Raw genomic sequence first — 24,962 nt, forward strand, 5'->3', positions numbered from 1 at the left:
TTGACCTTACTTGGAGTCCTGTCAGCAGATGGCACATTAAAGATGACTAACCAAAACGACCAATCAAAATGCTCCCTGATGGCTAAGGCACCTTCCTTGGAGAACAAACTCATCCAAGGCACACTGGCCTGAACCCCAACTGCCCATCTCATACACACACACATACACATGCTTCTTCCCATCCTTCATCCCCCTATCCACTCTTATCGGATGAATAATAGGCCCGAGAAGCAGCCATGTGCAGTGTGTATTTGGTTTGGTGATAAGAAGCTATCAGCTATGATGTCAGCAGTAGGGAATATCAATATTCTTTGTGCAAGAGGAGGAAGTCTGAGCTAAGCTGCATGCATTATTCAAGCCACAAGCATGATCCTTGGCCATAACTTTGAGAGGGCATAAATAGATATCTAAAATTAGAATCTGACATGCAAGCATTTGCACTTGTGTGCTCATTCATGACGGCAGAATTGAGGTGGGAAGAGACAACGATGGGCCAGGGGCCGAACTCTGATAAATAAAGACTCCTCTTTATTCAACCACACCTGAGGGAATGAGTCTCAGATAGGACACTATAGAGATGCAAGACCAGTCAAGCCGATGCCTCATTCTCTGCACTTGTCATAACAGTCTTTATTATATTTTAAAGGAACAGTACACCTAATAACAAAAGTTTTCCTTTAACATTTTGGGAGTCGTTTCACCACTTTTTTAATATAGAGACAGTATTCGGAGACAATCACGGGGCAGATGAGGGGGAATGGGTTTGGGTCGCGACGCAGGCCAAATTCGAACCTACATTTCCCATATGCGGCACAGCGCATGTCCGGAATATTTGCACCTACTACATCACAACTCCAACCTGAAGGAGAAGGGAATCTCTGCAGAACAAAAAGGGCATTCCCCAATAAGTGGGCATTTATCAACTGCTTAACTCAGCTGGAAAAAATCATGAAGCTCCACTCGTAACCCCACCCCAAAATCTAGCCCCCAGTGGGATGGAGCAAATTGGGTAAAGCAGTTGAAACACGCCCACAGACTGGGAAACGCCCTTAATTGATTGGGCAACAACCTCTAGCGTACGGCAGAGACCTATACTCAGGGGTGCACGTAAGTGGTGCGCAGGTGCGCATGTGTGACCAAAATAAAAAATGCGCTGGGTAAATAAGTTCAGACTGCTCATTTGCGCACTGACATGGTTGACAGCTGTTAATGCACAATCACCGTTTTAGACCGACTAACTGTAATACTGTATAAGATTTCCATTCGAACTGAAAGCATAAATCTGCCAGTGCGAAACTGACATTTCATTTACTGACGTGCTTCACTCGGCAGCGCTAAAACAGACAGCGCATATACTTACTTGTCGGCAACCCGCCAAAATAAAAGCTTGCTGATTTTAGGTTTGAAAATTATGAAAATTCATATAAAAAAAAAAAAAGAAAATGTAAATATTAGCATTGTATTTTTAAGTTTACTACAAAATAATTGTATTTTTAATATTCACTTTTTATTTTAAAATATAATAGTATTGTCACACTCTTTTTTATTATTGCTATTATTTTATTTAAAAATACGAAATAAATAAAGTGCAATAATACTATCGTCACTATTGTTATTTTATTTTTATAGTTATATTTAATGAGTCACACTATGTGCAGTGTGAGCACCAAACCAAATCTGTGTGTGCTCTCATGAGAACCAGACTGAAAAATGTATGTGCCTATACTTGACCTGAAGGGGAATTGGTTGTGCTGCTCTTAAAATCAGCTTTGCTGTAATTAAAAATCAATTGCTAGATAGCTCCGCCCACAGTGAAATCTGATTGGTTCCAAAGCTCACTCAACAGATGTGATGGTGTTATATTGCGGAGCGTTTTGTTTTCAGTGTGATAGACAAATTACTTCATGGTGGAAACTTGTGTTGAACCTTGAGTGCGTTTAACCACACCGTAACTAGCTGCTAACCACCATAGTATGACACATTGTTGCAATAATCAGGACTGTTTCTTGAAACCATTGTAACTTTGTTGAACTTTGTCAAATGTTTGCTGGAACTATTTTGGGATGTTAGGATTACCAAACCACTGAACTATGTTTCTAACAACAGAACTTGCGACTATAGTTGGCCAAGGATGCTTTTGGGAAACACACCATTGGTACATAGTTGTGTGTAGAAACGGGTAACTTCTTTTTTTTTTTAACAACATCCTTAATCATTATATAACAAAATAAAAGGCTTCCGCAAAGAAAGGTTTACTGATAAAATAATAATTGGAGCCACAACTTAGCATTTAGCGCACATGCTCTGACACCTCATTGAGATATTGACTGGTGGTGCTCATTTGGGTTTTTTGGGTTTAAATCTGGCTTGCAACAAATTCAAGTTCCCAATCCTGTTCCCCATTTCCCTGTGCTCTTGTATGAATAGAAAGCGAAAAAAAACCCCTGACAATTAGGCATCAGTCACTGAAAGTAGTCGTGTGTACTTTCTTGCACTTTTCTCCACTTTTTCATCTCCATTCGTCACAAGGTGTCTCTCTAACCTCTCGACTGCACAGCTCCACAAAAGTTTGTACAAATTTGCTCGGTGATCTGCCTGCGTAATTGGAGTAGTTTTTTTTGCAGATGTGGAGCAGCAGTGTTTATTCATAGTTGCGTCGAGACATGGTGTTGTGTAGATTAAGCGTTCAGCTTCACTATCGCAGCTTATCCTTTACACGGTGCAATCAGAGGCGCTGATCTGAGCCGGCCCTAATTAGCTGTCAGCTCTAAACTTGCAGTCAGGCACAAACAAGCAAAGCATAGCACAGGGGATCATTGTGTCATTCACAATTTCTCTAGAACAGTATGGGATTCGCTTCAGTTTGTGACAACTAATGACTGCTGCCTTTCCTGATAGTATAGAAAAACATTGGGGTAACAATGACATAAAAAAAGGACAAAATGGTTTGGAATTTTATAGAACCATATTATTACTTAAGTCGGGGGAGAAGTAAGACTAAAAAACTAACACATCATGTAGTTGAACTTTAATCCAAATTGCCTTAAAGTGAAACTAGTGTGACCTTGGCTCAAGGAAACAATGTCAGGAAGAGCTTTATGGGTTTTCATAAAGTCATCAGAGATTTGATCACATACTGTACTACTAACAATGAATGTTTAATAGAAACTGCACTTCTTGTTATTGTTACCTCTGTGAATCAGATTATTGCTTTCTTACATATAGCCGAAGGGGCAGTCCTTGGCACAGGCCACAGCTTTGCACTTCTTGTGACGTCGGCGACACTGGCAAACATCACAGCCGTGAATGTCAGTCTGGAAGCCAAAAGGGCATTTCAGAGTGCAGCTGGCAATTAGACCACTGCACAACTCTTCTCCTGAAGGTTAGAAGAAAACAGAAGAGACTAATTAATTACAGCTTTAGACATTAATTACCTTAATATACATGCTTTAAGATCAACACATAGACAGGGAAGCAAAAACAAGATACATCCAACATACACTAATACATAAAGAAATAATAATATAATATAATATAATATAATATAAGTTATCCATTGCTATTTTTTAATTGTCATATCAATTTAATTAAATAAAATTTTAGGTTATGTTTTTAATTGAATGGTTTAATATTCATTTATCTTATCTTATCTTTTTAATTTTTTTATTTATTTTAGTTTAGTTTGAGAAGCAGCGATTATATTATATTACATACCAATATACTAATATACAGTGGGTACGGAAAGTATTCAGACCCCCTTAAATGTTTCACTCTTTGTTATATTGCAGCCATTTGCTAAAATCATTTAAGTTAATTTTTTTTCCTCATTAATGTACACACAGCACCCCATATTGACAGAAAAACACAGAATCGTTGACATTTTTGCAGATTTATTGCAATATAACAAAGAGTGAAAAATTTAAGGGGGTCTGAATACTTTCCGTACCCACTGTAATATACCAATAAATACCTAAATATATTTTATTATTATAAAAAAAACAACAACAACATTAACCCTAAAACACAAAGCAATGAAGTGCTTAAAAAAGTAAAATACCTGTAAAAATAAATATGGAAAATTCCTTTATATTAATTCAGTACATTGTGCCCTATTTTTACAGATTTTTTTTTTTACAGTGTATTATATGTTGTATTATAACATATTATACTATATCTGTATATTCATGTTATATTTATTATTTATTATATTTAGTGTGCAAATAAAAAAATTTTTTTGTGAAGAAATTCATACACAGGCACAATTTATGTTTGCCTACAAAACATACATTTAAGCATATATTTACATTCAGACATAGACTTTCAAATCAAAAGTTTCTGAGAAACAAATTCAGTCAAGTGTGTCCAAACGTTTGACAAGTAGTATATATCTTTAAATAGTACATTTATGATCCACAACTAGGCTTATGGTCCCACCCGAAATAATTAAAATCAGCATTATTATCTTTTTCCTTTGACATTTGTCAGACTTCAATTCACTCAGCCTATCTTAATATAAAAACAATCCCTTAATCCATCTGCCCTTCAGTGTTTATCCTCAAAAACATCTCTGCTAAAGCCAGTCAGTGTCTGGAGAGAACACCGCTAAAGACCGCCTGACAGCGTCTGTATGGGGTGAGGAAGATGAAGCACTTCTCCAGCGACGTCAGCTCACTTACGTGTCTTGCAGCTGCACATCCTGCAGCCGTTGGAGTCCATCCGGAAGCCGTACAGGCAGCTCTTTTCCACCAGCGTGCAGTTGTCCAGTGAACCGCAGGCAGGGGGCGCCATAGTGATGTAGGTGGGTTCTAAAAAACAAAAAAATATTCCCCCAGTCAGATAGTTAAACAGACAGAGAAAGAATACAGGATCTTAGGGGCTCAAACGGGACTACGCTTATGAGTCATAGGAGGCAAACAATTTTACACATACTTTAAGTTTCTGTTAAGAGGATAGTTCACACAAAAACTAAAATCCTGCCATCACTTACTCATCCTCATGTTGTTTGTGGAAGGCAAAATAAGAATTTTTGAAGAATACCTTGGCCACTCTTTTCAATATAATATAACAGTGTTATTTTAGTATTATTTATATATTATTATAATATTTGGAATATTTAAAAAATAGCTTTTATTTTTATATTTTAAGTTTCCATTTTTATTTTGATGATAGTTTTTGAAGAATATCCTGGCCAATCTTTTCAATATAATATAACTTGTGTTATTTTAGTATTATTTATATACCATTATAATATTTGCTATATTTTTAAATGAGCTTTTATTTAAAGTTTTCATTTTTATTTTAGTAAGTTTGTTATGTAGTTTTACATTTTTATTTAGCTTTGTTTTTAATTTCTATTTAGCTTGATTTTTATTTCAGTTTTAGTTTTAGTAATTTTAGTACTTAAACTTCAACTTGTTTTATTTCAGTTACTTGCCTAGACTCACTACTTTTTATTATTATAATTATTATTATTTTCTATCCAATATTTATATTTTATACTATTCTATGAATTTTGGATGAACTATCCCTTAAATAAATGAGAAAAACGACATCTTATTTCTCTCTTTCCACATGGTGACATCTCAGTTTAATAAAAATCCCACCTGGTTATAACTGATTTGGCTGAATCTATTATCAGATTATAGATGTGTTTAATATAGAAACTCGCCGTATATCGATGACACCCAAAACATTTTTTCATTTGTGACCCTGGACCACAAAACCAGTCATAAGGGTCAATTTTTCGAAATAAATAAGCTTTCCATTGATGTATGGTTTGTCAGGATAGGACAATATTTGGCTGAGATACAACTATATGAAAATCTGGAATCTGAGGGTGCAAAAAAATCTAAATATTCAATGAAATAACTATAAAATGTGACTCTGGACCTCAAAACAAGTCTTAAGGGTCAATTCTTCTAAATTGTGATTTATACATCATCTGAAAGCTTGATGTATGGTTTGTTAGGATCGGACAATATTTGCCTGAGATATACAACTTTGAAAATCTCGAATCTGAGGGTGCAAAAAAAATCTAAATATTAAGAAAATCACATTTAAATTTGTCCAAATTAAGTTCGTAGCAATGCATAATAGTTTTTATATATTTACAGTAGGACATTTACAAAATATCTTCATGGGTTTAACTCAAACCGTTGCAGTCTATCAGTCTTATTAGAATGGCAGTCAATGGGCTCCACGGCTTTGAGAGTAAACATACACAGACAAAACCAAATTAAACCCTGCGGGTCGTGACTAAACATTGAGGTCTTAAGACACGAAATGATCAGTCTGTGCAAGAAACTGAACAGTATTTATATAGTTTTTTACCTCTGATCCACCGCAATGTCCAACTGTCCTGAGCACGTTCACAACATCTGGCACGTGATGTCAAATAAATATGGTTGGGCAAAAATTCCACATTGTCTGATGATATATCAAAATCGTCTTCCATTATGATGACCTGTACTTCTAAATACTTTTAGATCATCGCAGTGCCAGTGAGCACGTCCGCAATCTCTCTGCACTGTGTAAATAATGAGTGACGTATACGCGCGACAGATCGCTTCCGCACATGCGTCTACTATCATAGATATGTATAAATGCCCTATTCGACCGCTCCAGATACGTTGACGCGTCCGCCATTTTGGAACGTATCGCAGCCCTAATGAGGCATCTACTTATATATATCTATGTCTACTATGCCAGAGCATGTACACGCATCACGTGCCGGATGTTGTGGATGTGCTCAGACATTGCAGTGGATCAGAGGTAAAAAATGATATAAATACTGTTCAGTTTCTTGCACAGACCGATCGTTTCGTGTCTTAAGACCTCAATGTATCATCACGAGCCACGGGGTTTAATTTGGTTTTGTCTGTGTATGTTTTTTTTTACTCTCGAAGCCATGGAGCCCGTTGACTGCCATTATAAGACTGATAGACTGCAACAGTTTGAGTTAAAAATCTTCGTTTGTGTTCTACTGAAGAAACAAAGTCACCTACATCTTGGATGCCCTGGGGGTAAGCAGATAAACATCAAATTTTCATTTTTGGGTGAACTATCCCTTTAAGACTGGTTTTGTGCTCCAGGGTCACATTTAGGTTTTAACACAAGAAACTGACAAGTTTCTATTTGATCCGATCGAAAGTTGTACTACGTTCTGATAAAGATGAGAAACAGTCAGATGGACAGACGGAAAGAAAGAGAGGTGGATAGATAAAGTGTCAAGGTCTGAAATGGATAAATGCCTTCATGACTACAAACAGAGTTGATGGAAGCAGTCCAAAAACGAACCATCATCGCAGGAAATTGACTTTTTCACAGCACGACCAGAATCTATAATTCACCACTCCTGCAAAACCTAATGCTTGTAGTACATGCTGAAATTACTGATTGAATTGATTGGTTTGTGCCTGTCAAACCACTCATCCAATCAGCTTCCCTCTTGGTTCTTCTCAGTTTTTTTTTTCTTCTCCACATTTAGCTTTGAATGCAGTGCTGTTCTGCAGTAGGGAATCAATTTCATGATGAAGTACATAAGCAAACACGAGTATGCGTTTCAATTTCTCTCGACCAACAACAGATGATCCATTTTAAAGGGGCAATTCACACAAAAATGAAAATTCACTGTCATGTCCTTTACACAAAGATCGTTCAGTGTGTGTTCTCAAAGTGAACTATATGAAGACGGTTTGGCTGTGTATTATGCTAATTAGTAACTGAGGGTGCATGCTTCCTCGGGAATTATTAACATTACAACAAGGATGAAAACGAATGAATGTGCGTGTGCTGCTTGTATGCAATTATTAGTGCAGCAGACCCACTGTGTTTTGTTTATGCTCATTAAGCTGTCTCTGGTGGGCTGACCCCAGACCGCACGGATGGTGGGAGACACTGCAGTGGAGAGAGACAGACTTGTGTCAGAATTTGCAAATGAGTCAAGACACGTACCTCTTTTGATTCGACTTGCATCGCACATGGGGAAGAGAGAGACATGAGCTGTCAGTGGCCAAAAGAGAGTGCCGTCATTGCATTAATAACTAGTTGTTCAGTTCAGTTTAGTACACACTTCTCGGACGGAATGTAAATTCAATTGTCATGGCCTGCATTTTAAGAAGTACATTTGGTTGTAAAGCTTGACAGTGTCTTTTTTTATTGTATGGAAAATGTAAGTGTAAACAAGCAACTTCTGTTTTTTTGTGTTTCAAGAAAAGAAAGAAAATCATATGGGGTGAACTATCCTTTTAATACATTCAGGACAGCTTTTGGAAATTTTGGTGGTGTTTCCTGCACCATTACTGAATCTACAGCGCCATGGTAAATACAAATTAGTTGGGTAGTTTTTACCAGAGTTGTGAGTTAAAGTCTGAAATAAATGTTACACGTTACAAAATGTTACAAGTTTGTACTGCAAAATAAAGCCAAGACATATCTTTCTACTACACATTCACTGGCTACAACCAAAACGAACATAAAGCATGACAATAGTGTAATCAGATTTACCGACAAATTATATGCTTTTTTTGTATGACTGAATCACACAGAAAGACTTACAAACACACAAGTTGGATTTTCAGACGTTGAATAAAAATAAAGCTTCAGTTTTGATTTGTGAAACTTAAATCGGTATCATTGCTAGCTGATTGTTCGTATGATACTGTGTAGTTGAATGATACACAGCTGCAGGTGTCCTTGTAAAAAAATAATTAAATATTAGATATTGAGCAGCACAACTGTTTTCAACATTGATAATAATAATAATAATAATAATAATAATAATAATAATAATAATAATAATAATAATAATAAGAAAGTTTTTTGAGCAGCAAATCAGCATATTAGAATGATTTCTGAAGAATCATGTGACGCTGAAGACTGGAGATTTAAAAATATATTAAAATATAAAATAGTTTTTTTAAATTGTAATAATATTTCACAATTTTACTGTTTTTACTATGTTTTTGTTCAAATAAATACAGCCCAGCTCAACATAAAAGACTTCTTTAAAAAACGAAAGTCTTATTCGACTCCAAAATATAAAACGGTAAAGTACCAAAAAATATAAACGATTACATAATTCCAAATAAATGTAGTTTGGACCAGATATGAGGGTTTTGAAATAATTTATTATTATTATTATTTTTTTTTTGCAGTCTATGCTTCCCAAAAGCCTATATTTTTTTATTAAACCTTATCATAAAGGGCTGCAAATTGTGAGACGTTTGCAACTTCTCTCTCCTCAACTTTTCTCAAATGTAAAGACATACTGCTATTAAATTAAAAACAAGCTCTTAGCAACAAATAAATACAAACCTGAGGCGAATCCTTTTTTCCCCTATTCATTAAAGAGCGCTGTTTCATTAACACTACTGTAACATTTGAAGCCATGTTGGCTTTGGTGCCTTATTTTGTTTCTTCCTATGTGGCCGCACAACCAACAGAGCAGGCTCATATTCAAAGACTTTTAGAAATAAACAAGTGCATTGTATGTGAAAATGAAGGCACATATTTAAATGTGGAATAATTTCGGTGCAAAACGCTAATGGCTGTGGGGTTCGCTCCAAATGTGATGTGCGAGCTTTGAGGGTTCAACCAAACCTGACAGCTTTCATTTGCTTAATTACACATGCTGCGTTTGGTACAATAACTTGCCTCTGACAGGGAGAGGGTGTCACCTTGAGGAAATTAGGTCTTCTAACAAATAATAATTAGGAAATAAAAATGCACAGAGTGCAGGGCAGCTGGCAAATGAGCTAAATTAAGCTGTCCTGGGACCGGGGGATAGAGTCAGGACTGTGTCCAACAGGGCAGCTGCAGGACTGAGGCGGGACATGGACACACACCAGCAGCGGTGGGATGGTTTCACTGCCAAAAGACACCACTGGAGTGGACATATATATATATATTTTATTTTTTTTACCTGAATGTCTCATCATAGTTCTAACTGGTCCGTCAGTACTAATGTAACATGAAGGCAAAGAGTGATGAGAAACGACTCTTGAATGTGTCCATCACTTTCCCAAGCGGCTGCATGTAACATGCCACATGTAAATGTGAGGCACAGTGAGAGAAAGCGTTCTCTAGACCTTGCCAACAGGTATGGCTATTTAAGACCTCTATCGAGGGGGATATCAGGCATCATTACAGCTGCCTTTTATTTCCCCATTTCCCATCTTGTAATAGGGCCACATATGGCTCTGCTGAATGCATATGGCTATTTCTCTGCTTTACTCATCAAGAAAAAAAAAAAAAAAAGAGTTCATCCTTGAACGGAGTTAACAGTCCTATCTTTATTTTTGATTGCAGAACTGCTGTCACAAGGCTGCCGACACTCGAGACAGACATATGGCTCTGCTGAATGCGAATGGCTATTTCTATTTTACCCATCAAGAAAAAAAAAAGAGAAAAGAGTTCATCCTTGAATGGAGTAACAGTCCTATCTTTATTTTTGATTGCAGAACTGCTGTCACAAGGCTGCCGACACTCCGGCTCTGACAGAAAGAGGCAACAGGCTTTGTTATAAAAGGAACCACCAAGGTAACAAAAACAGAACTGTGTACGACTTAAAGGGATAGTTCACCCAAAAATGAAAATTCTGTCATTAATTGCTCCCCCTCATGTCGTTTCACACAAATAAAAATGCACAGAGTGCAGGGCAGCTGGCAAATGAGCTAAATTAAGCTGTCCTGGGACCGGGGGATAGAGTCAGGACTGTGTCCAACAGGGCAGCTGCAGGACTGAGGCGGGACATGGACACACACCAGCAGCGGTGGGATGGTTTCACTGCCAAAAGACACCACTGGAGTGGACACATCTGTTCACAAAAGAGGACAAACAAACCAGCACCTGTGCTGCGGCTATACTGAATATTTACAATACGTTATACAACAGTTACTTCTGGCCTGATAATTATTCGAATAATATAAAAAATATGTACTTACTAACAGGACAGATTTTGTAGATTCTGAAAAAGGTACTAAATATTAAATGAACCAACACTACAAATATTGAAAAGATTTGAATGACATTAATGATTTGACCATTACATTTTCAAAGCCAGTGCCAGTAGAATAAATGAATAAATGCTCTGTTGTGAAGTTTGTTTCATATGTATCATGAAGGCTGCATTTGTTTGATCAAAAATACAGTAAAAGAGTAATACTGTGAAATATTATATACTGTATATATATATATATATATATATATAAAGTCGTTATTTATTTTTATTTTGTGCACAAAAAGTATTCTCGTAGCTTCGTATAATTATGGTTGAACCACTGATGTCACATGGATTATTTTACAGATCTCTTTGCTACGCTTCTGGACTTGGGAACATTTCAGTTGTATTGCTGTCTATGCAGGGTCAGACAGCCCTCAGATTCCATCAAAAATATCTTAATTTGTGTTCCGAAGATGAACGAAGGTCTTACGGGCACATGGATTATTTTACAGATCTCTTTGCTACGCTTCTGGACTTGGGAACATTTCAGTTGTATTGCTGTCTATGCAGGGTCAGACAGCCCTCAGATTCCATCAAAAATATCTTAACTTGTGTTCTGAAGATGAACAAAGGTCTTACGGGTTTGAAACGACATGAGGCGGAGTAATTAATGACAGAATTTCATTTTTGGGTGAACTATCCCTTTAAAGTGTGTAACAGAGTCACGGACACATTAAACTGTTGTTCTCCATGGTGTTTGAATCTTTCTGTACACAAATAGCATTGAACATATTCAGTGACTGTAGTCCCTAAATTAGTACTTAAAGTTCTGGGTTCAAAACTAGTTAAAACCAAAAGGGATCATTCATATAGAGAAGAATCCACTTAGTTATTGCCTTGGCAGCTAGATGTCCAGATATCCATTCACACAAAACAGTAGTCCCACCATTCAAAGAATGATTTTGAGAACTCAAATATCTCACATTTTTTGGACTGAAAAATCTGTAGAGCGCTTTATTAAAAAAAACATAAGCTGCATATTTCTGCTTTTAACTTTCCACAGTGTGAGACAGACATTCATAGCAAGTGCATTACTTTAATCTCTTTTTTGTTTGTCAAATTGAGTTTAAAAATTAAGTCTTCATTTATTGACATGAGGTCAATGATGCTTTCAAAAGAGCGCATGTTGTATTGAACCTGGAACATCTATTTAAAGATCCTACATTACACTGTGGCCGTGGAGAATAGATGGCCAAATATATATCAACCCTTTAGTACTACTACTGGTCCTTACTGACATTGAGCTGATGCTTTTATCCAGAGCAACAGTATACAATATTTATTACAGTGAAAGTAGCCCTGGAGCAACTTATAGCCTTGCACAAGGGCTCAATCGTAACGCTTAATGAATGGCTCCTTGCTGGATTCAAACCTGCAACCTTCTGGATATCATTCCAGATCTGTAAAGGAATAGCTCACTAACAATTATAAATAAAACACAGCAAAAGTTCAATAAAAGTGGCCCATATGATTTCAAAAACTGTATTCCAAGTCTTCTGATGCCATATGATAGTTTTTTGTGAGTAACGATTTACACACCAAGTTGACGGTCGGCCCATGACGGTTGTTGTTGAGTGTCTGTCAGTTTTGCATTGGTCCGGTTGGTGGAATTTTGTCTGCTTGCACAAGTTAAATCAGCAGGAGAGCTCATCGGTTTGAGAGATCACCCTGACTGGCTGTTCAACTTGGCGAATAGTGCACAAAATGGAGGTGACGAAAGCAAGCACACAACAAAGGAACTTGTCAGATGTCTGTGGTGAGCAAGGTCTGAAAATGCTAATAAAGCGCAGCTTTGTTTACAGTTTGTATATACGCAGTCCTAGCTCTTCTGGTTTCCTGTTTTTAACACAGACTACTGCCACCAAGTGGTATGGAGAGTTATTCTTCTCTCACACAGGCGCAGAATGTACGTCCTAGTTGGCTGTTGTCTTTGCACTGTGTTCAAGTATAACATTTTTGTCCCAGACAGCAGCAACGTGAGGCGACACCACAGTCAGCTTTTGCTGCCGCTAGTTCTTTGATGTCGGTTTGGTGTGTCACGGCCTTAAAAGAGTGGAGTTTAATTATTTAAATGTCATCACACAAAGCTATTTTATGAGTATGTCATATCAGACCACTTTTATGGTGCTTTTTTTTGGTCATTTCTGGAGTTTAACTGTATGGAAAAGCTAAGAGATTGTGCAAAATAACTCTTTTGTGCACTGTGGTAGAAAGTGTAAATATGCCCATGGACTGCTTTTATGATGTGAGACAATCTGTTAAACTTCTTTTTTAAAGAAGTTATGCTCCCTGGAAGTAAGATTACCATACCGGTTTCAACGACACTTGAACTATCCCTTTAAACCACTCAGCTGCACCATCCAACTAGCAAAATATGGAGTAATTAATTCATATGAAGCACTAAGCGGATAGTCACCTTGCCATCACAGTGGGAGGATTTTGAATCTGTTTGAATATTTTCACATTCACATAGTCTAACTGTGCTTTAACCTTTCACTGCAGTCCGTGATGATGAGCAGGCACACATGGTGCCTTTGATCCACCTCTGCACTGCCTGGAGAAAGAGCGAGAGAGAGAGAGAGAATTCAAATAAAGAGAGAGCACTGTATTTGAGATGTGGTTTGCGATGCAGCAGCGGTATTGTGTGTATAGAACTTTGTATGAAAAGCCATAGTGCACTACCCCCTCACTTCACCTCCATACTGAAGTGAGTGCTCTCCACGCTCAGGCAGACCCATCTAAACCTCTAATTGCTTCACAGGCCGAAAGGCGTATGAAAGATTAATTGAAAAGGGGTGAATGTGAGCTTGCTGCTCTGTGCAGGTCTGCAGACATGCTGCTGTCACTCTCTGTCAATCCACTGCTCTCTTCTCCTCTCTCCCTCACGACCTCAACTAGCTCAAAGAACCTCAAGTTTTACGGGCTACTAATCAGACTCTTTGCATTCTGATTTAGGTGCACCGCAAAACTTTTTTGTTTGACACAAACTCGCAAAACTCACCTCACAATGATAGGGTGTTGTGAAGTAGTTGCTAAGTTGCTAATACAAATACTACTACTACTAACAACAAAACAACAACAACAATAACAACAACTATTATTATTACTATTACTATAAAAATAATAATTATTACTATTATAGAGGGAAGCAGTATAAACATTTTATTTCAATATGTGTGCATAATCTTATTATTTACTAATACTTATTATTATTATACTGTCACCATTTTATAAAATAACTTATGTTGTGATATTAGATTGAAATAAATAAATATTATATTATATTATATTATATTATAGTTTGTTTTTTGGTAACACTTTACAATAAGGTTCCATTTGTTAATGTTAGTTAATGTATTAACCAACAATACATTTAATACAGTATTTATTAATCTTTGTTAATGTTAGTTAATGAAAATACAGTTGTTCATTGTTAGTTCATGTTAATTAACAGTGCATTAACTAATGTTAACAAGCACAACTTTTGATTTTAATAATGCATTACTAAATGTTGAAATTACATTAGCTAAGATTAATAGATGCTGTACAATTATTGTTCATGCTTAGTTCATGTTAACTAAAGTAGTTGACTAATGTTAACTAATGAACCTTATTGTAAAGTGTTACCATTTTTTTTTGGTTGGATATATTAAATAATGTGTTAAGGCCTATTTATTGGATAATTAAATACTTTACAAATTGCATGCCATCACATTTGATTATTATTTTTTATGTATTTAAAAATTGATGGAGGCAAACCGTGCAAAGCTGAACATGCTAAAGCTAACGACAACACACTGCATTTGAAATGCCTTTTTTAAACTTAAATGAATGGCAAATGTTTCTGTGTAGTTAAAAATGTTAACGTTAAATGCTCCATTTAAGACAATAGTACATAGTGTACATCATTTAGAATGTAACACTTGTCTTATTTGAGACATATTTCAGCCTGCCGCACAAACAATTTTATTTATATCGTCACACTGTATATATCATAAATGACCATCCTACATTAGTAGATAATGCTAACAGCAGTCAAGCTTTAAATCACATTCAATGCAAAGTCTTTCTTATTTTTTGGAAAGATTTATCATACACCATGTGAAAATTGCAAGTCAGACTGCTTAGAAGCTGCTTCTCAAGAAGCAACAATTTGAGGTATCACTCATGTCCGTAGAACATTTGTTAACATCCCTAACCCTGAGTGTGAGCCATAGTAATAGTAATGCTTGCCTTCACTATTATCAAGCACCACTATGAGACAAAGCACTCCAGGCGTTGTTTTCTCTCTATATACTGAGTCGGAGGAAGAGAAGGAAGCTTCATTTGCTTGGATCTTTAATTGGAAGGAGGGTGAAGGTGCAGAAGGTAGATGACACTGACAGGAATCCTATTACCCCCGGTGGGACTCAATTCCACTGGAACAGCATTGATCATAACCAACACGACAGTTGGTGGAGTCTCACCTCCACAGCCACAAAAAAGGGTGGTTGTTTAGTACGATTTTTCATATCCTCCTCCACACATATTGTCAGTCTGGCATTTAGGATGGCCTGATAAGATTGTTAATCGCTCGGAACAAGCTTTCCATTCCCGGTGATCCTGAGACTACAAGTAACAGGAAGAGAGAAAAAAACATCATGTTGCTTTTGTGATTTAAAAATCTAGACGGCAAGCAGCGACGTGCGAAAATCTATATTCTCCAGCTCTTTTCAAAAGGATGATGTCATCGGTCCACACAGCCAGTCCTGGGAGAAATTCATTATCCGACATACCTGCCACTCATCTATCACTCGCTGAAACCCTTTCTACAAGAGTGTAGTCCATGCCCCTGCATACCGAGGTGCACGTCCGTACCTCACGGTGCTTAATCAAACTTATGATGAGATACAAAACGGTGTGAAGCTCTCCCTCGCAACAAACACGGAGGGGGAAACCCAGCCAGCTGCAGTGGGAGTGGAAGTCCCAGGGGTAACCGCTACAGATCTGTGAGCAATATGAAAAATACACTGGAAGGCGGGATATGATATTCCACCACCGGTGAGGGTAGGGAGCAAGGTCTAATGGAGGGAAATCCACAGGAAGGGTTTTGGTGCAGCATTGCATTACAGTAAAGGAGACATGACACGATAGACCTGAGATTTGAGGCGATGGAGATGTTTGGGTTGTGCTGGAAGTGGGTTGCTGGGGGATCCAGGTAAGTAACTGCCTGCATTGCTCTCAGTCTAGTAGATTATTCACACAGAGTATGTGACTGGAATGGAAACTCAAAAAAAAACTCTGAGTGCTAGAGAACATTGAGAGGAAATGGAGAAAGAAAGCATTTACTCACACACATAGATACCAGTCTTGAGAATCCCAGTTTATTTTAGTCTGATGGTGATTAGTTTAATTAAATAAGTCACTGTGATGTCCTCATCACTTTGTAGACAAACAAATGCATATTTAGGCCCTGTCCCAAATGGCACCTTAAGCCACTTGTGGCCATCTTATAATTGCACACTTTTGTGATATAATGTCGCTTTGACTATAGGGTAGAAGTCTGCTGTGGAACTCTCCTCAGATCTGCCGAAGTGCACACTGAGGGAGCGTAGTGGCTAAAAAGGGGGCACACGTGAGCACCCTTCTGAAACCGAAAATGATGAATGGGAGAACCTACGGTAGAGGTGTCCAAGCATGCTCCTGGAGGGCCAACCAGCTCTAACACTCTTGCCTGGATATTTCTAGTCAGCCTGAAGACACTGATTAGCTGATTATGCATCAGCCATTGATTATGCATCAGCCATCGTAAGTCCACAAGACATCAAGTTCACGTAAAATATGCCATTTGAACTCGGAAGCATTTGGACTCGAACTTGAATCGGACTCAACCTACTCAAGTCTCAGCCTGGACTTGGACTTGAATGAGCTGGTTTTGACTACAACACTGAATTAATGCTCATATTTAGCGTTAAGGATCTGTTCTTTGACCCCATTGCCTGGTTGTGTAATTGGGTGTAAAAAAATCACATTGAAAGGACTCAAACCATATCTAGTGGCCAGAATATCACAGAGACCACTTGATTTAAGCCAGTAAGCAACAATTTAGCAATCTACTGACCACCTACAGTACAACACTCTAGCAAACACCCAGAACGACCTAGCAATTGCATTCATGCCATGTTGATATTACAGCAATAACAAGATTCTGTCCTGTAAAAAGCATTTATGTCCTTGTAGAGCTCATAATCACCACTTGTAAACTAACAGTTTCTGAGAGCTCCTATTTGACTTCTGCAACATCACACAAAAAATAGAGCTGGCCTCAGCAGTAAAAAGTAGTAACATTCTTTTAATAATTCCTATAATTGAGTATTGTAAATGCCTTAGAAATGCAAGATTAATCTGAAAATAAAAAAAAATACAGTTTTAATGTAGTTATCACAGATTTGGGTGACTAATGTCTAACGTCCTGCTAAAAAGCTCATTTATTAATAAAGCATTTGCATAACGACTGTTACTTGTTATATTGTGGTTTTGGGAGTTTTATATTGGAGTTGTTATATTTTACTCCAATTGACCCTTTGCAAAGACCTGCCCCCTTTAGTTACTGTTGCTACATCCGATGAGCCATGGCACTCTCACGCCACACATCATGTTCTCACACAGTGAAAAATACATCACGGAGCAAAGAGGAAAATGACAACGTGCCGACAGACAAGACAGAGCAGGTTACTTTAGCTATGAAACAAAGTCTCAACTTTCAAACTTTGTCATTTTTTAATAAATTCAAACAATAAATAGCATTTTGCGACCTCAGTTTAAGCGGCACGTGAACTGATAATCTCTTCCTCTTTACTAGTTATAGCATGAAATAAACATGAATGAACATCAGAAGGTATCTTGTTTCAACCGCGGAAAGACGTCAATACACACAATTTTTCAAATTCAAGTCCACTGATGTTAATCTACTCTCCTGTCTGGTTTGTTTGTTGGACAAAATGGCAGATTTGGCATTATGATTGGTCAGATCGTCTGTCAATCAAACTCCCGGCAAAGGGTCAATAACAGAAATGTATTTTGCTGTTAATAGTGTTGCCATAGAAACTGATAATTCTATAAGCCTGAGGACAAGAAGAGGTCAGAGTGGAATGTCCAGGTTGTTATCCGGTAATTACAAAATGGAGTGTACTGCCCTGTGTATGGATAACTAGTCACCATGAAATCTCATATCATGTCATGTCATATCATATCACAATAGCTATGTAAAAATTTATACTTTTGTAAAAATAACATGAATCAAACATGTCATTTTGCTCAGCAAGACCAATTGTAGCTTCGCCATGACAGTAGCTGATTCAGAAAGTGAAACTGACTATGGAAGAAGATAGCTTATACTGGCTGTAGTTGTGTTTGTGTGATGCTGAAATTGCGATGCATACTAAAACTGTTATGATTGCGATCTGACACATATCATAACTACACATAAACCATAAACATTTGTGTTCATGTGCTTGCATAGAGTGTGTTTATGTCCAAGAATGATACGCTCAACCCAATACAATTCCAACCCGCATCCATAAAGTGCATCTGTTCTTACCCTCACACACAGGGCAGCACTCTCCGGGCACAGTGACAGGATTGAGACAGCTGTGGCCGCAGGCAGCTGCCACACAGCGGGCCTCTCCACTCATACACTGGCAGAAGGTACAGTCATCCTCACGCCAATGGTCTCCGTGTGCCAGGATCTGCCCATTCACATAGCAGCCGGCTAAATTGAGCACTGGGTAGATGGGGTCTATATGGAAGAAGTTAAGAGAACAGAAAGACATGATGATGATAATAGCTGCCACACATCAGTATTGACATCCTGCAAAATGTACCCTGCTTGAAAAGTCAGTTTAAGCCAGGGCTTCTCAACTCTGGCACCTTGAGGTCCACTTTCCGGCAGAGTTTAGCTCCAACCTTGATCAAACTCACATGCCAGTAACTTTCTAGTAATCCTGAAGACCTTGATTAGCTTGTTCAGGTGTGTTTGATTAGGGTTGGAGCTAAACTCTGCAGGAAAGTGGACCTCGAGGGCCAGAGGTGAGAACCCCTGGTTTAAGCTGTTTTAGAACATAGCAGATGGTTTCTGAGCACCTTAAGTTTGTACAACTGGTGGCTGGTTTGTTGCTGGTTCAAGATGGTCTACAAGTTTGCACCAGCTAATTATCAGCTTGGACCAGCTAATGACCAATTTAGGTCAACTAATAACTAATTTGGACCAGCTAATGACCAGCTTCGACCAATTTGGACCAACTAATGACTAGCCTGGACTAGCTAATACCCAGCATAGACTAGCTAATGACAAGCTTAGTCCATTTAATGATCAGCTTGGACAAGTTTGGAGCAGATAATGGCCCCTTACAGATCGAATTTTCAATTGGAATTGATAATCAATACTGAATTTCACTTGAAGTCGAAAGATTTTTTCGACATATATATATTTTTTCAGTTGATCACGTAAATTCCATTTTGACCAATAGAAAGCTGCTTGACTTGAAAGTGTCTTCTTTGTAGAGCTGCGCTACAATGTACCTTTTTTACCTGTGAAAATTCACTAATGTGACCTCAGATTAGTCATTCTCAATCGGAGGCTGGTGCCCACTAGTTGGCTTCAGGAAGCTTAAAATGGGGGCCCCAAAATGATTTAAAATAATTTGATATAAGACAAAACAAACATTAAAATAAGTGCAAACAAAATTCAACATATTTCATATTTTAATTAATCTTCTCAAAAAACGTTTTCATTGAAAAATGTGACCCTGGACCACAAAACCAGTCTTAAGTCACTTGGGTATATTTGTAGCACTAGCCAAAAAAAAATAGCATGAGTCAAAATGATTGATTTTTCTTTTATGCCAAAAATCATTAGGATATTAAGTAAAGATTATGTTCCATGAAGATATTTTGTACATTTCATACTGTAAATATATTAAAACTTAATTTTTGATTAGTAATATGCATTGCTAAGAACTTCATTTGGACAACTTTAAAGGCAATTTTCTCAATATTTTGATTTTTTTGCACAGATTCCAGATTTTCAAATAGTTGTTTCTCGGCCAAATATTGTCCTATCCTAACAACTCAATGGATCAATGGAATTTTATTTCTTCAGCTTTCAGAGGATGTATAAATCTCAATTTAAAAAAATTGACCCTTATGATTGGTTTTGTGGTCCAGGGTCACAAATGAGGATTCCCACATACCTGGAAAACATGTATATATAGTGAAGTCTAATTGTGAAATTGTGGTTTCTAGAACTGGAAAGTCATGTAAATGAATACAATTGTACAACTCCATTTTTCTAGTTATGCCAAAGTCTAAACAATTTCATCAGGTAGAAATTGTGTGTAAAAAAATGTTTTTTAAACTCTTATCCAGTACATCATGAACAACTAGAAATGTCATTGAATATGGTTGTGGACAGTGGGAGCCCCAAAAAGGTTGAGAACCACTGGTCTAAGTTGTTGATTAAAATGATTTACCTCCTTCATAAGCCAAGACTGCCTATGAGTCAGCATACGGAGTCATACTGGCTTACATTTACTGTGAGCCATCTATCTTTAGTTGGCCGAATGTATTTGTTTAATTCATGGCAGTAAAACTCTCAGGAGGAAAGCTACAGGGGACTGAGGGAGTTTCTTTTTAATTAACTACATAACAGCAAAATCATTCGCAAGCTAATTTCAACATGACCACAATCTGATAAATATAACATGAGCAGAAAATGTAGCATGGTAATTACAAGCAGTAATGTATTGGACAACAAAACCTACCCACAAGAGAAGCATAGCAATCGAAATTACATGCTCCCTGGCAACCTATTACAGGTTGTCTACAAAATAAAACAATGAACAGTTTCCCTGAACTAATTGGATGCTCGCTGAATTGGGGGAATGCAAGCACACAAAGAATTTATCCCGCAAATTTACCGTCCAATCTACAGAATCTTCCCCATCAAGTAATGTAAAATGCACAATATCCTCGGAGAAGTTAAAAAACTAGTCACGCCATAATTGCTTCAGAATCTAGTTTTGAACCTGGATGACACTGTTCATTAAAATTCACAAAAATCACCTCAATTACAGGCAGAACATCAACAGCAAATGCAAAACAGGCCCTAAGGCACAAGGCTAACGCTAAAGACAGCCTGATATCATTTGGAGAAAGGTGCACATATGCCTGCTTACGCTCTTGACAAACAGTTTATGAAGAACAGGAATATTTTGTCTTTCCACAGCTACTGCAAGGGTCATCTAACCTTCACAGACAGGACAACACTCTCCGTCAGGGACGTAGTAGCGTTCGCAGTGGAGGACGCCGCACTGGGCCGTAAAGCACACAGACACACCGCCCTGACAGCGGCAGAAGCGACAGGCATCCATCCTGAACATGTCCCCGTCACGGTACTCCACTCCGTTGAAAGTGCAGGCCGGCTTTGTCTCTGCAAAACACAGTAATCCGGATGCAGTGCATTAGAGGCTGTCTCATGTATGACTGACAGCACAACAAAACAAACAGTCTTGATGACAGGGCCAAGAAGAATAGTTAGTTATGGGGTATGCAGGGACCTAAACGGTGTGCATTTGTGTCTGAGAGAGCTTTTAGCTGCTGAGTTTCAGATAGCTGTGGAATTGATGCTCCATGGCAACCCTTAGGTACTAAATTCCCCTTTCAGCTTATGCATTACAATGCCTATCTACACTTGTGTACATAAGAACAGCCTGCTTTTTGCTCCAAAATGAAGCTTAATGAAGGTGTCTTTATATGTATTCAAACTCTGAGGACTTATGTTAATGCAGTTATAAAAAAAAAGATAAAATAAAAAAAAACAATTAAGGTGGCTGTGAAAGAGAACTCCAAACAAAGAATTAACACCTCTAAAAAAAAATAAAAAAAATAAAAATCCAGTTCTTAATTAGCATCTTTGTCTTGTCTGGTCTTTTTTTGTGTTTTTTGGTAAATTAACACATTCAGTTTTTGTACACGAATAGAACTGAAATGCACACACAGAACACAATGCAAATCTGCAATAAATACCAAAACAACTTTCCCCACACTTTATTGTCATACTGTGGTATTTCGTTGTGTTGAGCTTTGATGATGATTACATTGCATCTTAAAAAAAAAAAATTGTAAATGACATACTTTTGCCAAACGTCTCATGTGAGTTTGATTTATAAATAAATAACCTCATAAAGAGTGTATTTTTCCATAATGCTGATCTATTATTATCAGTGTTGGAAACAGCTGTGCTGCTTTACAGGTTTTTGGAACTTACTTCTTTCAAGGTTCTCTGATGAATAAAAAGTTAAAAAGCAATTATTCAAAATAGTTTTTTTTAAAAACAATTTAAGTCTTTACTATCACTCTTTATCAATTTAACATATCCTTGCTTAATAAAAATGTATAAAAATATATATTTTTTAATTTTAAAATAAAAAAGATTATAAATGTACTGTTCTTCGCATTGTCCTTTAAACAAGGTAAATTAGGAAGAAAATATAAGATTCAAAATTTTGCATAGGTCTTTCTTATGATAAATTAGGGGTTAAATAATTAGTTTTTTTCTTTATATAAATTAGACAAACATCTATTATTGATAAAAATGGAAAAGTATTGTTTAGCTTTATAAAAATTACAATGAAATTGTATTTTTTCTTATTTTTTAATCAGTGACAGTAATTCTTTGATTTCAACATCACGACATGTTTGATTCTGGAAATGTGTGTCACTTCCCCATCTTGTGCTTATGTTGAATAATGCCAAACACATCTTTGAAAACCTCTGATCACAACATATTTGACGTACCCAAGTCATCTAAGCTCTGCCTGTGACAAATAAGAGGCCTTGGAACATTCCATAAAATCCTATCAAACGAAAGAGTGACAGAATATCAAAGCAATCCATTAAAAGAGGAATTATTAGAAGCCTGGAGCCAACAAAAAACACCCAAAGCCAAGAGGGAATTGATCTCTGCACACTTAACTGTTGAAAGATCAGCCAAATGCGGTGTGCAGCGTTTTTAATTCCAGTGAATAATTTTGTCAATTAGTACAGGCTCAGTGGAATACCCAGTAATCTGGTATGGAAACTGTGAGGTTGTCACAATAGACAGGCTTCACAGAGGACTGTGTGAATTTGCTCAGTTTTCTAATCAAAGCTTTTTTTTTGTTCCTTCAGCCTGGGTCTGTCACTCTCCTCTGGGTGACTGCTACCGCTTCTGAGGGCAGCAACTAATTGGAAGGAGCTGCTTAAAATCAATGCACAAAATATATATATATTTTTTTTTAAAGTAATAAAAAAAATAACCCCCTCCCATTAGACAGCGGGAAAGGAATCAGATGTTAAAAGGAGTTGTACAGGTGGAGTTGAGATGTCTATTAAAGGACAGCTCTCTATAAGTGTAATATGTCAAGTGTCTTGTGTTAAAGTGTTGCCTGTGTTGTATGATTGTAATGATACAGTATGTCAGAAGGATGAGCAGAAGTATTCAGAGCTGTTATTAATGAAATATAACGGGCTTAATTGTTTATCACACAATTTTCAGGAACAGAGGGCATTAGATGTGTGCTATCTGGGCAATTAACTAAGGAATAGTAGGTCATCAAGAAGTCATTAGCTTTTAGTGTGAAATCCAAGATGGCGAAGAGTAATTACTTATTACACACGCAACAGCAATACATCAATATTTCCTACACGTGTTGGAAACAGGGGCATGTCTAGAGCATTTTAAATGGGGGGGGCAGTCGGGGGCACTGGCTCTAAAGAGGGTGGCCGGGGGAGGAGGTTGTGTTTGCGGAACGATGTATGTTATAATACATCGTGTACACTCACTAAACAGAGAGTGACAGGGACAGTGACAGAGCAGAGCCAATTCATAAAAGAACTCTAAAGAAATATTTAAAAGCACACATCCAGTTTTGTGTGAGTGAAGGAAATCCGCTTGGGAGTGGAGAGATTCATCCTTGCGCACATGGATCGCGTAACATTATGCGCTCTCGACATTGTCAATAAGATCACACTATAGAAACAGCCTAAAATTAAGTATAAAGAAGAGAAGAAAGCGTCCCTAGGCAGCTGCCTACACATGCCAGGATCCGCCACTGCCAGATGCAGTTAGAAATTTACTAAAAACAAGCCTATCGCAAGACATCTGGTGGGGGGGGCACCTGGGGTGGCCAGCCAAATTTCAGGGGGGGCCGGTGCCACCCCTGGCCACCACGTAGACACACCCCTGGTTGGAAAGCAACTAAATAAAAGTAATAATCAAATAACTATTTGAACACAAGTAAAGTATCTCATAAAATAACTGATTCTCATGTTTGGAAGTTCAAGACATTTTTGTGAACCAGTTTGCGAAGAATTGCCAAATAATTATTTTCAAACAGTTAATGTAAATGCAAATGTAAATGAACCAGCAGCAAAACTCTTCACTGATTCTCTTGAGTACTTGCAAACGGTAACTGATTCACAAAATGAACCAGTAGTTTTAAGTTCTTGTGTATGGTGAATTTGTTAAAAGATTGATTCAACAATTCTTTTGAATTTTTGCAAAGTTCCCAGGTGAAAAATAAATATATTTAAATTGCTTTTTCAGACATACTTACTATATTTAAATTATACTATACTAAGTGCGTATTAAATGTATTATTTTGAAACAACTTTAAGTATATTAAGTGTATTTCAAGATATGTTTAAGTTGGATTTTAATCTATTTGTAATATATTTAATATATTGAATGTTAAAATGGAACCACTTTAAGTATATTTAGTGCAATTTAAGTGTATTTCTTAAAATACATTTAAAATGTCCTTTTAATACTTCATGAACTACAGTTAGAGTATATTTGAAGCATCGTTTTAATGTACTTCAAGTACATTTCAATTGTATTTCAGCTCATTGAAAATGCATTAGCATTACACTACTAGTATAT

At 37.1% G+C, this 24,962-nt stretch overlaps 1 protein-coding gene across 1 annotated transcript in view; it reads right to left on the bottom strand.

Annotated features, from left to right (window-relative positions):
- Positions 1-24,962, bottom strand: part of LOC107662656 (cysteine-rich motor neuron 1 protein-like) — a 153,423-nt gene that overhangs the window by 23,855 nt on the left and 104,606 nt on the right. The window contains exons 6-9 of the mRNA XM_016452736.1: positions 21,288-21,470; positions 18,582-18,779; positions 4,677-4,805; positions 3,220-3,376 (exon numbers count right to left, since the gene is read on the bottom strand). Of these exons, the coding sequence (XP_016308222.1) occupies positions 3,220-3,376; positions 4,677-4,805; positions 18,582-18,779; positions 21,288-21,470 (667 nt within the window). The remainder of the gene's footprint in view (positions 1-3,219; positions 3,377-4,676; positions 4,806-18,581; positions 18,780-21,287; positions 21,471-24,962) is intronic.

The sequence above is a fragment of the Sinocyclocheilus anshuiensis genome, unplaced genomic scaffold, assembly GCF_001515605.1.
Source record: "Sinocyclocheilus anshuiensis isolate Anshui unplaced genomic scaffold, SAMN03320099.WGS_v1.1 scaffold715, whole genome shotgun sequence".
NCBI lineage: Eukaryota > Metazoa > Chordata > Actinopteri > Cypriniformes > Cyprinidae > Sinocyclocheilus > Sinocyclocheilus anshuiensis.